This window comes from Condylostylus longicornis, unplaced genomic scaffold (assembly GCF_029603195.1).
Source record: "Condylostylus longicornis isolate FDR11 unplaced genomic scaffold, ASM2960319v2 ptg000107l, whole genome shotgun sequence".
NCBI classification, from domain to species: Eukaryota; Metazoa; Arthropoda; class Insecta; order Diptera; family Dolichopodidae; genus Condylostylus; species Condylostylus longicornis.
Genome location: NW_026578075.1, coordinates 4,578,290 through 4,596,088, shown reverse-complemented (window position 1 = coordinate 4,596,088; position 17,799 = coordinate 4,578,290). Strand labels below are relative to the sequence as shown.

The 17,799-nt window shown below is 24.9% G+C and overlaps 1 protein-coding gene across 1 annotated transcript in view; it reads left to right on the top strand.

Moving 5' to 3' along the window:
• Positions 1-17,799, top strand: part of LOC129614326 (homeobox protein Hmx) — a 34,784-nt gene that overhangs the window by 8,925 nt on the left and 8,060 nt on the right. The window contains exon 2 of the mRNA XM_055528882.1: positions 14,615-14,724. Coding sequence (XP_055384857.1) covers positions 14,615-14,724 — 110 coding nt within the window. The remainder of the gene's footprint in view (positions 1-14,614; positions 14,725-17,799) is intronic.

Here is a 17,799-nt window from a genome sequence, read left to right as displayed (position 1 = left end):
TATTTATATCACGATTCGAACATCTGTAACTTAAATCGACTTGAGTACATCTAACGCATATATGTGTGTAGGTACAATAAATATTACGTAATTTTTGACTACTTCACAGTCTGTCATATTTTATATTTAATATTAAAATGATATTCTTTAAGTCATTTAATTCTACTGTAAATCAAATTTGTTTTGTGTTTTTTTTGCTTTTCAAATGTCACTTTTCACATTTTTATGACTTTTTGAATAAAGTTTAAATTACAATTGCACAGCGGTAATCTAAAAATGAAACAGTTAAAAAGTGAATAATTAAAATAAAACCGTTGATTGTATATTTTTGTGGTAAAAGCAAAATAAAGAAAAAAATATCAAGGATTTTAAACAATTTAGTACTTAACACTGAAAATTAAACATAAATGTACAAACACAATTCTAATTTCTCTAATATACGTATGGAATTAGCGTGACACACTCACTTTGTACACACAGAAATAAAGTATGAAACGTAGTTTTTTTTCATTTTCAAGTACGTTAATACACAATTTATAATATTTTATTGTTTGATATTTCGATTAATTTTATATGTATGTATGGTACATGCATACATATGCATATGAACATTTATAGAATTTAAACTGAATGTGCGAACACAAGATTATAAGAGTTGTGCTCAATAGGAAAAATATTAAGCGTGAAAGTGATCTTATGAGAGTATTAATTTATTAATAAAATTAATTATTTTGTAGTGTATTTAGACTGTTATACAAGTCGTAAGATTGTGACGAAATCTTCGGAATGTTTTCGTAAATAATAATTTTGTTTTGTGAATTTTAATTGCTTATTAATTTTGTTAAATTTTTATAATTTTTATGTAGCAAGCATATAATAAATATATAAATATTGATGACATTAATGACAGCAAATATTAATCGTGTATTTTGACAAATAATTTGTTCTTTTTCAAATAACGTGACAATTCGAACTCATTTGGAGTAGTTGGGAATAATAATTCTGTTTTATAGTATATATCGGATAAAAAACTAATCTATAAACTAAAGACTGCATGTAGTTAAATTGTTATACACTTATAGAGAGCACCATAGGTTTAGATTTCGATATGAGTATGTAATATTTAAAACATTTTCAAATATTCTATATAACAAAAATTAAAATATTCAAGTGTCGTATTTTTATCTATTAATTTGCAAGGCGGGAAACTTTATAATTTTATTAAGGGTCCAAATAGGTTCGCTTTTATATTCTTGCTTAATGTCTAATATTTCACCTTTTTATGCTTTTTATTCTACACGTACATCAGACCAAATGTATTTGATATTCTATTACTTTATTATTTATAAAAATAAAAAAACAGATTTCTCAAATTTCTCTTTTGTATGAGTTTCTACAAAAAAATATCATTGTAAATTTTTTTCAATTTAATTATATTTTATTTTCTTTTCTTATTTGTATATAACAAGAGTTGAATGAACGACAGGATAGTTACAAAGGATAGAATATAAAAAATAAAGGTGTTTCAATTGGTTTGTACAGTTCAGTGTTGCCTGTGGTTTTATTTTTTCTGGAATTTCAAAGTTGTGCTGTTTTAAACGCATTTTAGAAAGTCGCTCTGTTTTTGTTTTGTAACCTCAGATAACTTTAAAATCAAAAATTTGTGTCATAATACTGCTACTCGTAAGTTAAAATATCAAAAAACAATTTTATTCTCGCAAAAAGAAATATGGTGATTATATTCTGTACCTCAGTAAAGGAAGTATCTAATCAAGTCATCTAATCAAGTAAAGGGAGTACCCCATAATCAAGTCATCTGCGGTGTGAAAATAAATAGACCATTATTCCAGTGCAAAATTCTGTGGCAGTTTAGATATGTCCGTACGACCGATCGTCCGAGAGCACCTTTAGCAGAGGAACAAATACGGCAAATAAAACCAAACTTTCACAAAGTTTTTCTTTTCTGCGAAGGACGTTTGCTGTTGCAAATAGACGAATTCGGACGACTTATTCTGGGAGTTGCAATACAACTCTGAAAGTTAATTTTAAATGTTTCAAAACCAGTTTTTACAGTCAAATTATGAAGGTGTAGGATCGATTATTAATTCAGTTGGTTAAGATCGACTAACACGATTAACTATATCTATACAAAGAAATTTTTCCGAATGCTAATTACACCATACAAGCTCTGTACTTCTAATCATTCCAACGAATACATTCGAGGGCCCTTATAACCATAAAGTAAATAATTTTAAAGATTATTTCACAAAAACTGATATATTAGAAGACATTTAAAGTAAATAAATATTTTTAATAATAAAGTTATATAGAATAAAGTTCATATACACTTTTAAAATTATTATAGTAATAACTGTAACCCATATATATACTAGCGTTTTCACGGATATATCCCGGAAAAATTAATAAAAAATTTTATAACAAGTTTTTATTAAAATAATATGAAAAATAAATGCAATTAATATTGTGGGATAGACAATTTTTAAATAATTTAACGTATATAAAACTTTTGTATTTATTCAGACGTTGACTATATAAAAAATAACCCAGACTTTTTGTATAATTATTTTTTATTTTTGCAGGAAATTATAAAATGTTTATATAGCAAATAATTAATTAAAATTATTATTACTGCAAAATCGAATTATCCTTCCGCAAAAAAATGAGGGAAAAATATTTATTTTCCTTATAAAATAATTATATAAAAATTTATTTATTATTTAATTTAATAAATTTAATTAATATTTATTTTTTATGGAAAATATGTTTTTACCGACCGTATTGGTAAATATACAATAAGGTAGATGATGTGATGGTACGAAATTTTGGATGTCGAGTTTTCGGTGGGAAAGCATTTCTCCATGGTAAGGAAGCGTATATAAACTACTTTTAGAGAGATGTCGGTGTGTGTGTTGACGGGTGTATCTCAAGTTCGGCTGAACCGATTTTAATGAAATTTTATATGCAAGTTTATTTCGATCATGGCATGGATTGATCAACTTTTGGGATATATCAGGCTTCGGGAACTGCACTTTTTAGCGGGTCTGTTTTACATTTTCGACCAGTTTGAAGAAAATATTGAACCGATTTACTTGAAATTACATATATAAGCTTTGCTCAACCGTCCGCAAAAATTCCTATGTTTTGGAAGAAATCAGGCATCGGCAACTGGACGTTTACTGCGGGCCAAATATACATTTTTGTGTATATAAAGAGAAATAATCAACCGATTTCATTGAAATTTGATATTTAAATTCCACGTATTAAAACAATGAACATATAAATTTTTTGGAAAGATCAGGGCTCGAAAATTGATTTGCGGGCCGATTTTACATTTTTCACCATTTTCTTGAAATTTGATATTTGAGTTCTGGTTATTACCGAAACTAACTGGTGGGCATTTCAGGGAATTCGGGTAGCGCAAAATGAAACTCTACTAAGAGCCAAATTTACATTTTTCTAGGTATATTAACAATAAGCTTACCAATACCCTAAAAATTAGAAAGAAGGATTTAACAGGCATTTTTATAATATTGTGTAACAGTTGAACTAAACTAGACAATATACAATGCCATCGGTTATTTGCTGACCACATCAGATTTTTCTCTTTGTTTACATTAATTTTATATTGTAATTTATTGTAATTTATTGAACTATTAATGTAGTTATTATTAATATAGTTCAATAAAACTCTCATATACATATAAATTATAATTCTCTCTTATTCTTAAGTTCCTTTTCATTTATATTTATTGAAAACCTTCTTTATATTCACATACATTCATATATATACAAAAGGAAGTACGTACATAATATTGATGTAACTTTATATAATAAAAGAATTAAATATTTAAAATACAATTAAAATGCGTTTTAAGTCAGCACAATGAATAATTGAAATAATAATAATGAAAAAGAAAAAAAGAAAAACATTAAATAAAAAAGAAGACAAAGACCAAACAAAAAAAATTAAAAGGAAAATTTAATCCCAGAAGTTAACAATTCTACCTCAACACCAAAGGACAAAGTCTGGACAATAATATTAACATTTATACTACATATACATACATATTTAAAATTGTAATTTACGAGTATACATACGTAGATTATGTATGTAGTTTAATGCATTGTAATATACATTAATATATTTACGTTAATAGGATATATTTAAAAAAGGATATTAAGAGCACTTGAAAGGTTTTTTTAAGCAGTTTAGAGGACTATTTTTTTTTTTTCAAAAATATGGTTAGTATCCGCGCTTCATATAAGGTTTTATTCTATATAAAATAAAAATAAAAATATTTTTTTTTTTTTGCATTTTCTCTGTTCAAATATAAAGAGAATTTATTGTATAAAGAGAGTAAATTCTTAATAATAATTATTATCATCATATCCAATGATTATTATTACAGTTTTTACTTTATTGTTATTATTATTATTTTCCATTATATTCAACTGTAATTATTGTTAAGTAATTTTATGTATAAGGATTATTTCAGCTATAAATGTTTGAGTAAATGATGATTTTTTATCTTTTGATGATTGGTAAATTGTGATGCTTTTATAATATATACAATTGCATACATTATAATGTACATACATGTGTATATAATATGAAAGTGTATAATTATTATATTTTGTATATATTCATGTACGTATATGAGTTTTAAATTAAAATTGCAATATTTTAAGTGTTCATCATTATAATTTATGAATTGAAATGTGTATATTTTATAATATTGGAAAAAACAGGAGCAAAAACACAAAAATAGAAAAATAACAAAAAAAAAGAGAAGGAAAGGAACGTATGCATATGAGATTTTCAATGATTTCATCTTATTTCTGTTGATTAGAAAACTGTGTGCATGCTTTACTGTTTTTTTTTTTGTTTTTTTGTTATTTTGAGCATTCGATCTGACTTCAAAAGAATAAAATTAACAAAAGAAAGGTCTGAACTTTTTTTTTTTTTTTGAAAATTCTATGAGTATAATGACAATTATTTTTTTTTTAGTTGATTTCATATACATAAGTATGTATTAATTTTGATGGACATATTAATTTGTGTAGTTAGAAGGATTCTAAATGACAATATGAAAATGTATTTTGAAAAAATTGTGCATGCAAAGAGAAGAGAGGGGGGGATATAGATTTATTATAGTATATAAGTAAAATTAATTTTCACGAGTTTTGAATTTTGTGCACCTATGCTTCATGGAAATTATGGAGTTATAGCAGATTAAAATGATCTTTAAAAATTTTGTTTAAAATCGAAATGAGTATAAAAATGGATTTACATGATTTTGATTTGAACTCGTTTATAGTGAATATAATAAATTAAATTGAGTAGTAGAAATTAATAATATTCATAAAACTCGTTCATAGGTGTTATTGAAGTTATTTTGATCTTACTGTTTGCATTATTATGCGTTCTATTCTATGAACAATAAATTTAAAGAAGAGTACTGAGGACGTCTAGGAAGCAAGTGAGATTCGTGTTGGATCTGGCATTGTCAGTTCAAGGAACACCTTCGAAGATGGGTCTGTATCAAATGCAGATTCTGTTATAAAGTGGAAAGGATCTCGATAAACCTTCTTCTGGAGTGTGGAACTTTGGATCAGCAAAGTGGGCATTGTCAGTTCAAGGAACACCTTCGAAAGATGGGTCTGGATCAAATGCAGATTCTGTTGGAAAGTGGAGGGGATCTCGATGAATCTTTTTCTGGAGTGAGGAACTTGGATCAGCAAAGTGGGCATTGTCAGTACAAGGAACACCTTCGAAAGATGGGTCTGGATCAAATGCAGATTCTGTTGTAAAGTGGAGGGGATCTCGATGAACCTTCTTCTGGAGTGTAGAACTTTGGATCAGCAAAGTGGGCATTGTCAGTTCAAGGAACACCTTCGAAAGATGGGTCTGGATCAAATGCAGATTCTGTTGTAAAGTGGAGGGGATCTCGATGAACCTTCTTCTGAAGTGTGGAACTTTGGTCTTTAAAAGAAGAAAGTTTCTTGGAATCTTTTATTCTTCAGCATAGGGGATGCGACAAATTAACGTTGACAACATCTTTAGTCGCCATGTCTGCACTTACTCATAAGGTACAATATAAAGTACATAATCTCTCGAATTATGATTTGGAATCTCAAGATTTTTTCATTTTTGATGAGAAATAATTTTTTCATTTAATTTTTATTAAATTTTTTTTATGGCACATACACAAACTTTGTGTATAACAATTTTATTATTGTATTAGTTTAATATATGTGTGTACATATTTATTTTTCTTTAAATAAAATTAGTTTTGCGCAAGACAGTGACAAAGGATATTTTTTGTTAAAATTTGGTTAGCTAAATTTTTTTGTTTCATGGAATTATAAGCGTAATATAAGTAGCATAATATGCACTCAAAATATAAAATGTAAGTAATTTAAATAAAATATATTTATTCGGATTTTAAAAAAAAAATTACGTTCCTTCAAATTTTTTGGTTAAGTAATGGAATAGAGTTTAGGCTATTTTTCTAAATACAAACTAAAATTCTAATTTTCTAACAAGAAGATGATTTTGTATGATTTGATTTGAATATAGTGAGAATTTCGTGTGTAAAATGCCAGTGGATTTTGTTGGATGTATACTAAAAAATTAATGAATAATTAATAGTTAGAAAAAGTACGAAGATCACGGGTCAAGAGCTTGGTATCATGCGGAGCTTTATTTTAAAATATTCTAATTAGTTTTTAAACGAGATTTAAAATGCATTTAATTTTTGGTAATAAAATCGCTATGTTCTCATTTAATTATTATATTTTATATTAAGCATTTTTATTTCTTGCGAGAATTTAGTTACTCGTTCATATGTGTATATATGTATATGTAGTTACTGTAAATTAATTGTAATACTCACAAAATTGAAATAATATATTGGAATAATATTCTCACTTCTTAACAAACCTTAAATGAATTAAAAGTTTCATTATGCATCAACTCATATAATTTAAGAGTCTTTGTTTAGCTTCCAGTTAGAAAATAAAAAAAATTTAATACCGTTTTCATTTCGATTAAATAATTTGTTATACTAAAGTAATATTAGACATTTTCATATTAAAAGAGTTAAATTTTCCCTTGATTAATTAAAAAGACTGAAAAAAATTCGTAAATTCGGGGTCAAAATTAGGTCAATACTGTATTTAATTATTGAAATTTTAAACGTTTTCTTTTAAAGGGGACGAAAAATAATTTAAATGAGAAATTTCATTCATGAGGTCAATCAATTAATAGGATTCATATTACGGTGAGAAAATTTTTGTTACTTGTACAGAAATCGATTTCAAATCAATATAATGGGTATGTAACTGTAAAATTATCTTAGGAATGGGGTGATTTTAAATTATTCCTTTTTGGTATGAATATTAAAATCTTTAATTCCCAAATTATTCGACCTGAAATTTTAGTAAATACAATTACTAATTTTAATAAAATAAAATTGAAAATTGCAATTGAATTTTTTTGAATTAAAATATAAGTAAGAATAATTGTGATTATCGAGAGCTTATGGAATACTCAATTATCAGTCCCAAATTCTGAAATTTTCGGAATAATTTGGAAGAAATTCGAAAAACTGTTACTAAAAATTTGACCCAAAACACCCTTCAGACACATTATTCTTACAATTACTAAAAATATAAATTTGTAAGATTTTTTTCAGTAATTGCAAAATATTTAAAATTTTTTTCTTATGTTAGGTAGATGGTTTTTCTACCATAAGCTCTCGTAATATTCTAATTAGGGTCAAAAATCCAAATCGAATTTTTATGTTAATAATTTTTAGGAATTCAGCGAATTTACACTCGACTCTACTTATTGAATCTTAATAGCTATATATATGTAGCTGGTAATAATTGAATTTGCTTATATGCACTATAAATGCATAGAAAAGAATGAAATTTTTTTAAATTTTAATCTCTGCAGGTATTTTAAATTTAAACTTTTTTTAAATATTCTTTTTTAATGTGTATAATTCTGAAATAATTTTTTTTTCCACTGTACATATACATCCATATACACTATTTGCATACGTACATGCTAAATTTACCTTATCGTTTGTAATGTAAGAAATAATGTATATATTTTTGATTAGCGCCGAATCCTGATTTCTATTTATCGATCCGAATCGATTGAGCTTTATCTGTCCGTGTGTCTGTCCGTCCGTCCCAACGTTAACTCAAAAACTTATTGGGCTAACTTCATCAAATTTTCATAAATGATTTATTATAGTAAACGCCAGAACCCTATTTAAAATTGTAAATGATCGAGGTACTGGTTCGGGTAGCTACCATACAACTTCAAAATTTATTTGGCTATATCTCAGAAAATATAAAAGCCGCGGTATTTTAAATTAAAATTTCGTACAAGCGAATGTATTATTAGGATCATTGTGTTTGATAAAAATCATTGAAATTTATTGACTCCTTGTGGTAGCTGCCATACAACTTCAAAATTTATTTGGTAATATTATTGAAAACCCAGTCTTAAGCAACTTAAAATCATAGTTTGTCCAACAATCAGATATGGCATATTTACTCGCAAATAGGATAACAAATTCGTAAGGATATCACAGAGTTGACACGATCAACTCTATTTTTTCTCGTTTTATTCATATTTTATTTTTTTTGCTATAATTTGATATAGTTGTAGTTTTTGAACTCTTTATACTAAATTACCGCATTTGCTTATGTGATTTATTTATTTATTTATTTTTTTGTTTGCCATTTACTTTTTCCAATGGCATAAAAATTCACTTTGAAAACTAATTAGGGTGTATATTCAATCAATATTAAATTCTTTTTGCAACCCCGCATCATTATTATTTTGATTTGTTTTTTTTTTTTCGCCTCTTCGAATTCAAATATCTATGTATATATATATAGCTGTATTTTCATGTATATTAATTGTATACAATATTTTGTGTATTAAATGCAAATAACCGCGAAAGTTATTTGAAACAAAATACAAAATCAATAATTTAAATACGAAAAATATAGCATAATATTTTCACCTTTTTGATTTGAACTTTTGATTCAATAACTTTTCGATATATATATGATGTATATATATCATATACATATATATATATATGTATTATATTTAGATATTTAAAAGGTATTTATATAATACAGGTATTTTACAGTTTTGTTTTTTAAATGTTCATATTACAAAAGTGGTATTAAATTTTTATATTGTATATACTCGTATGTATGTATATGCATTATGATTTTACTATTGCTATACTATATATATAATAAAATAAAGTTGAAAATTAGCTTTTCTTTGTTTATTTTTTATATTTAATTTTTACATATCAAATTTATTGTAGAATTGCTTTCCCCATTTTAGATTTGAGTGGTCTTAATCACATGTTACGTATATATTCATATTACATGTATGGCAATGTTTAAAGAAAAGTAAATTTAATCTCAGTGGGAAAAATGTTGATCAATTAAACTTTGATTGTATTTAAAATATTATGTGACAATATATGTATATGAATATATATAAAATGAAACACCCTCTATATATATGAATATATATATTATAGGGGGTTTTTATATGATAATATTTAAATTTGATGAGCTAAATTTTACAGGAATACTAATGACAAATTTACGTTAGGCAAGTAGGAAATTTGAATACGAACATCTTATTGGTTCTTGTGATAATTTTAGGCGACGAACGAGTATTATGATATTAAATTTTGGCAAGTGATATTCAAATTGAGTGAGTTTCATTGAATAAAACTTAATTTGGATAAATATTGGATAAATTTGGATAATTTAAAAACAAATGATTATATTTTAAGATTATAAGTACGAAAATGTTGTGCGAAGGCATTTACTATTTTATTTTAATACAAAAAATAATATTTTCAACAAAATTTTTAATAGAAAAGTGAAAATAATTGCAAAACACCATCTATTTAAAAAATTATAAAACTATTATTTACATACTATTGCTACATAATATCCATGGAGGCTGACAAGTTGTGGAACAAAAATTGTGACTTACAGTAAGACGTACGAAGACTATTTTTAATGAATTGTTGGTCGGTTTGTTGACTTCTCTGTACAGTTTTTAACTGCAATTTGAATTGAAATGATTCTAAGAGGAGGATGGGGCATTTTCTTTAAATAGTTGGGAACTATTTAAGAACTTTATCAAACTTATATAATATTTACATTGTTATTACTTAATTTGTTTTATGCTTTTAAATTTTTATATTAAATTTTAAATAGTTATTTAAAAACTTTTAAATTAAAAATTTTCTGATAAAAATTTTCTATATAAATTTAAATATTCTAATCTACAAACATACATTCATGCGTATATACTACATATTTATATGTATGTAATATTAAAATCTAAAACACTTTACCTTATTATATACAATATATTATGTATATTTTAAGAATAATATTAAAATTTATCCTATTTTACACACATATGTACATAATAATATGGTAGTCCTTAATATTGAAGTGAAAATCAAGACATATTGAAGTCAAATTCTTGATTTCTTGAAAAAAAAAAATAAAAGATTCTTTATTTTTTTTTTCTACTTCGTTTACTTCCTGAATCTTAATGCTATTATAATTTTTATATATGAAAATAAAAATGTTAAGTAACTTTATATATAAAATGTAATAAAATCTATGAATATTTTATGTACATATATTTCTTATAAGAAAGTTGAATCTATCCCATTTAATGTATTAATGTATATTTGTACATATGTATATACATAATTATGTGTTAGTGTATATATATATATATATATATATATTTGCGTAAATTTACCCAATAAAAGTATATGAAAGGATGTGGCCCCATTTTTTCGTTATTATTAAGATAATGTAAAAAATTAAACCATGCATATATACTATTTAAGTTTATTATGTATGTATGTATGTTTATTATATATTCATGATATATAGGGTTGTAAATCTTTATTTAAATATATTGTATGTGTGATATATGATATATAGTATTGTGTATATACACGTATGTATATAAATACGTACAAATTATGTAAATTGATGAAATATGATAAAAGTAAGATTTCTAGTTTTCTTAAGGCTGCAAGAAGAGTTGTGTACTAAAATTTCATCCTGTTCATAAAATAAGAATTTTTTTTTCTTCCTAAAACTTTTTCCTTTTTTTTTTCCTCTCTTTTGTTTTATTTCATTATTATTATTATTCTTTTCTTTTTGTTTTGTTTCTGTGTGTCCTTTTGTTCAATTCATTGTTAGTTCAATGGATTTTAGTATATAGAAATTCAGATTATTTATTGTGAAAATTTAATGTTAAATGGGTAAAATAGGGGTTCACTTAAAAGATTTTAAACCTATTATTTTTATTAATTTTTTTCTTTTCTTGTTTTCTTTATACTTCTTTCCCAGTTTTTTGTAATGCTTTATAATAGAAGTTTTATTGCTATTTATTTTATTTAATAAATAGATTATATATACATACATATAAAAGTGTATGTACATATATATAATTATAAAAAATTACCTAACATAAAATATTTTACCAATTTTCGAATTATGTGTGTGTGTTTATTATGATGGTATTTATTTGGCTTATTATGAATAATTTATAAATAAAATATAACAAATTTATTTTGTATTTAAGTATAAAATGTATATATAAATATTTATATATAAAATAAATTTATGTATATTTGTATGTTATATGATATTAAATTAATATTTGTATATATGTGTAAAGAAGACAAGCGACATAATCATGAATTATAAAATAAAAACTTTATCGCTTTAAAATTAAAATTTGAAAGGGAGTTAAAAATGAAATTCGATTTTAAAATATATTTTTTGAGAGCTGTATTTGCTAAATCAGAGGGCAAGACTATAATGGAATTGTTGGAATGGACACAAACAGTAACAGTGCCCAATAATTATAACATTAAAAACGATGTAGTTGAATAGTAAGGGTTCTAAGGTAGTAATAGTCTGTCTTTGAAAAAGTTCGGAAAAAGATCGTTCTTGCAGTTATACGTACTTATACCATTTACAAATTTCAAAATATTATTCAATTTATAAAAAAGATTTGAAAAAAAAAATTGAAGCAACAAGAAAACTTTGCGTTCAATTGTATGTACTTATGTACCTCAAAATTAAATTTTCGGCAATACTTCATTTTTTCGAACGAAGTGTAGTCAATTAACTGAGAAAAGATTTTCGTTATTTATAATTAAATAAATTAAAATTAAAATAATTTAGTTTTAATCAACATAAGTTTTTAAAAATATCGCAATTGAAAATATACAGTTTTCATTTTTCTCCCAAAATTTTAAAAAGAAATCTAGGATTTCGCGTAATTTGTACGTTTTTAAGTTAAAATTTATTCGATTTTATACTGCTAGTCAGCCTAAAGGTGAAATTCTACTGTATATACGTAATGTGTAGGTATACTTATATAACAGATAACATATCGGGTAATTTATCTATGCATAAAATGAATTATCTACGTGATGTAGAAAATTCAATTGATTTATTTCTGAAGTAAAAAAAATTAAAATTCTCACAATGCTCTACTTAAAATAAATTATTTATTGAATAATTTTGACTACAAAATGTTCTAAATTTCAAAGCTCCTTGTTTTGATATTTAATTTTGATAATCGAAAATTTATTAATTTTTGTCATTTTTTATTAATTAACAAGCAAAAGCAATAAGTTTTTACCATTTCATCTATTAAAAATCAAAATTTTTTTTTTGCGGAAATTTTTCTAAAATTCTCTTTTATAATTCAAAAGGACGTTCAAATTTTGAAGCAATATTATGTCAATGAAATATTGTCAATTTTATAGAATCGAATTTGAATAATAAATTTAATTTTAAGCAATTTTTAAGCAAAATAGACGATCTTTATTTAAACCTTTCGTGACCAAATTTTTTTTTGTAGTATTCAGATACACTTGGATATTTCACATATACCATTATTGTCATCTTTAAAAATGCAAAGAGGATTTTCAATTCCGCGAAAAACTTACCTGTGTAATAGAAATATGTTGATGAAAAAAGCAATATCCAATTTTTTAAATTTCGTTCATATAACGTGCTTTAATAGACAGTATAAAAACAATCTTGTTATCTTGATCATGAAAGTCATTCTCTCCTTTACTTTCCTTTTATGTTTTTAAAACATGTGAATTGAGTTTCGTCGTTGTTAGATTTGAACTGTTACCAGGATCTTTATTTCGGTATGTAAACTTTGCCATAATTATTGCATTTAATTTTATACATTTTTCATCTTTTGTTTTTCTTTGGTAGAATTCAATGAAATCTTAAAATAACTTCTGCAACGTCTCATCTTCACTGTTTGTCTTAGATTTGCCCGTGTTATATATTCGTAGTTGTTTACAGTTTCTTCGAATTCTCGTTCAAATTTAAGCAACTCGTGAAATATGAAAGGGTTAACATATTTCTATATTTAAATTAATAATTTATGTATGTATGAATATCTACAAAATAATTTTGTAAACGTAATATAATTATTATATTTAATATTGTTTGAAATCATTTTTAATAATGACATGTTTATAAAAAATTAAACATAATTTTTTTTTACTATTTTGACTAGATATTCAAAGTATAACAGTTTTTTTTTTCATTGGATTAAAATAACAATAAAATGTAGTTCTAAATTTTTTTAATGCCAAAAAAATTAATTGGAACAAGCAGAAATTCTTTAACGACAAAGGCTAAATTTCTTTATGAAAAAAAAATTTATAATATTCAGAACCAGCAATTTGCTTATGTTTTATATTTATTTTTAAATTTAATAACTATTGTAGACACTTTCCCTATATAACAGAAATTTGCATATATGTTTATGTTAAAAAACACAATGAGGATTGCCAATGTAGTCTAGCCAATATTTTTTGATTAAATTTTAAATGCATAAACACTCGTGATCCGATGATTTCGTGTTCGGAAAAAAAATTAAAAGCATAATTTGTTTTTCTTCTGTATGGTTTAATTATTAAATATTTCAATTACAAAAACAACGTGTTTCCATGGTGTAGGATTTATATTATAAAATTTAATACAACACAAATAGTGTTAGTTGGAATAATGCAAAATATATTTTGATCGCAAAGAAATTAATTGTTATATTTTAGTATAACATTTTTTTTAAAGCTTGTCTGGACAATATTAGGTGGCCTGGAATTTGTTTTTTTTTGTCGACGGTATTTTATTTCTTTGAAATTTTAATAGAATGCTGTTTTTTACATGGCTTTGTTGTTAAATTATTTGTCTTTCATTTAATATGGGTGTTTGCTATTAAAAATCTGAATTTTAAGGAGAAAATCAAATTTTTGGTACATTAGCATTAAATTTTTCGAATCTTATTTGATCTTCAACAACTAATTATCATAATTTTTTAAAATTAAAACTTATTAATTTTGCCTCTACATACTTCTATTCCAAAAACTCTCCAAATTTTTGTTGAATATAAAAAAATTTTTTATAAATTATGTTTATTAAATAATTTTTCTTTTATTTTTTCTTGTATATATAGATTGGGTTTCATATCACAATGGGGTGCGTTGGCTGGACGTTATGCTGCCTTATGCCCTCCTGGATGGCCATGGGCGTCACAAAGAATGTCATTTCATAGCCCTACGCATGGTAAATATAAAAATAAAATTTTTCTATTTCATTATTTTTGTTTTTCTTTGGAATTTTTTATTAATTACAGCAAAGTGATTATGGTTTAGTTCTCTTGATAATTTTATGGGTTGCTGGGAAATCCTTTTAAAACATATATACTCTTATATTTATATACTATATACCTATTATTTATAAAAAGAAAATCAAATTGGAAATAAGGGTGAAAGTCATATTATATTTTTTTTTATTATGTATTAATGGAGTAAAATAGAAAAATGTAGACATCAAAGTAGCAGAAATAAAAAATATTTATTTTGCTTTTGATATCATTATTGAATAGCGAACTCTACTTAAATACTTAAATCATATATAATATATATGTATAATTGAATGGGAAGTTGTTATGGAATATAAAAAGTTAATGTTGTATTGTTATTATAAAAATATTAGAATAATATCCTTTGGGCCATATTAGTAATTGAAAAATTCTGTATTCATTTTATGTTGATTTAATTTCGTTTTTGGGGGCGTGGAACAGTAGTATTTCTTGTTTTTTTTTTGTTTGAAAAAATAAATTTAATTCCAGTCAATTATTAAGGCAAATAATTTATTAAATGATCTTTTTTAATAATTAATTGAATAAGAGTTCCTGGAGGTTTAAAGTAGTTAGAACCTTACAGAGTAATGAACATTAAAAATTACTAATATTTCAAAATTAAAGACACTATTATCAATTATATTGCATAAGAATGTTTTAAAATGCTCTCGATTTTTGACATACGAGTGTGTAATACAAATAATGTACATATAACCTTTATAAATAAAGTTCGCGAAAAAAAAGAGGTGAGAATACTTAAATTTAAAAAAAACTTAGGTAATAAGTAATTTTTTTAAATATTTCCTTTAAAATTCGATTTTTTCATTTTTTTGATTATTTTTGAAAATATGCCTAGACTTTTTATTTATACACGAATACAAAATTGTTAATCCAATTTGAGTAAAACAAAGTTCATGCAAATTTTATTTGGCACACTATTTACATAATATGTTTGAATGCTTTAAAAATATAATATTAATAATTATTTTTTTAAATTCAATTATGAGAAAAAGTGATGTATGAAATGACACCCAAATGAATTATGTTCCAGTAGACAAAAAATCAAAACTTTTTAGTAAGTTTGATTCATTTCCTTTGCAAAGTTTCTGAAAAATTTTAACACTGTATAACATTCAAGTATAACATTCGCCTGACCTACAGAATGCTAGATTGTAGATTATTAAAGAGAGATACTCGGGAAAAGTAACTCCTTCACTCCGACCATCGTATCCAGCTATGGCTTATTGTATTACTCCCATATCCTACTTATGCTACCCTGGTCATAAGTAAATACCCGGAGATATCCCTAAGGGAGTTGGACGTGAGCCCCTCAACACTGAGAAAGCCCCAGCTAAAACCAGCTACGCCTCCTGACGGTCATAGCAGGACAATAGCGCAGAACGTTTATGGCCGTCTCCTCATCGTCCCGGCAGAATCACACGAGTAAAACGAGTTCGAATTGCCAAGTTTGTGTATGTGACATTTTAACGAACAATGACCAGCGCAGAAGCCAATAATAGCACAAACCCCATTTCGACCCATCCCCAACAGAAGGATTATACTGTCGTCAAAAATTATAAATTACGGGTTTTCATATTCAAATTTAAATAACACCAGAGTTTTATAATTTTTTTTCGGAATTCCTTAACTGTACGTTATTTCAGTCTGCTATAGTAAAAGGTGACAGAAATTGTAAAAAAAAAATTATAGTAAAATTAGTAATTAGAATTTATATATTTTGTAACTAAAATTTGTACATATAACAAAATATTTATGATACAAAGAAAGTACGAGTATAATAAATAGAAACAAGACTTAAGCTTAGTATAAATATAACTTAACTTTTAAAATAAAAGGTCGGTAATAACATAAATGTAAAGTGTAATGAAAATTGTATGCATGAATGCATTTTTATTTTTTCTTTCTCATTATTGTTACCGTTATATTGCTTTTTCTTAATTTAATGTCAATTTGTATTGACAAGTCATTATCAAAACATAAATGTGTTCAATTACTTTTTACATTTTTCTTCTATTTTTTCTCTATATGCACCTACCTACCTATACGAATGTATGCAATTTATTTTAAATTCGACGACAAGTATTATAAATGTGTTTTTAAAAATTGTTGTAAAGTTTTATATTCACCAAATTGCAATTTGTTATGTGTTTATTTTAAAAGCTTCTTAATGCTATTACAGCAGTTTTGGGGCTTGTTAAAAAGGTTAACTTTTTATTTGTTTTTTTTTTCTGTTTTTACGTTTATTTTGCTAATTTTGTATATTTATTGTTTACATGCATACTCGTACATATTATTATTACTTATGTCTTTTGTTTGTAACTAATTTTATATTTTAAGAAATAGAAAAGAAAAATTAAAATAGCTGCCTTTAATTTCGAAGAGAACTTTATGTACACATCAAAAGAATGTTGAAAATGAAATTATAAAATAGTTTTAATGTTATTTTGTCAGTGCTTTTATTATAATCATTAATTGGTTTTCATTCAATACGCAATGTAATTTGTAAATGCATCAGATAAAAAGTTGTAAAATATACCATAAGAGATTGGTTGAAATCAAAAGGTAAACATAAAATGTAACACTACGTAAAAGTTGCTGCGATGTTGCAGGGGTGTTCTGCGACGTTGCTGTAATACTTCAATTTTATGTTGTAATGCTAAGTGTTACGATAACTTTGTGTTAAGTTTTACGACAACTTTTATACAAGTTAAATTTTGCCTATTTTGTTCAAATTGCTGAATGGTACAATGTGACTTTTAAATAACAATATTTTTTAAAAATGTTATTATTCATAAAAAAATATTGATTATTCACCAAATAACTATTTAAATTAGAAAAATAGAAGCAGCATGAAAAGCAGTTGCGAATTTTTACCCAACGTTCTCACATTGTTGAGGAATTGATTATCAACAATTGAAAATTTAAACCTTTTAATATCGTTTGAATTGTGTGTAAACAAAATAGTCAACTCAGTA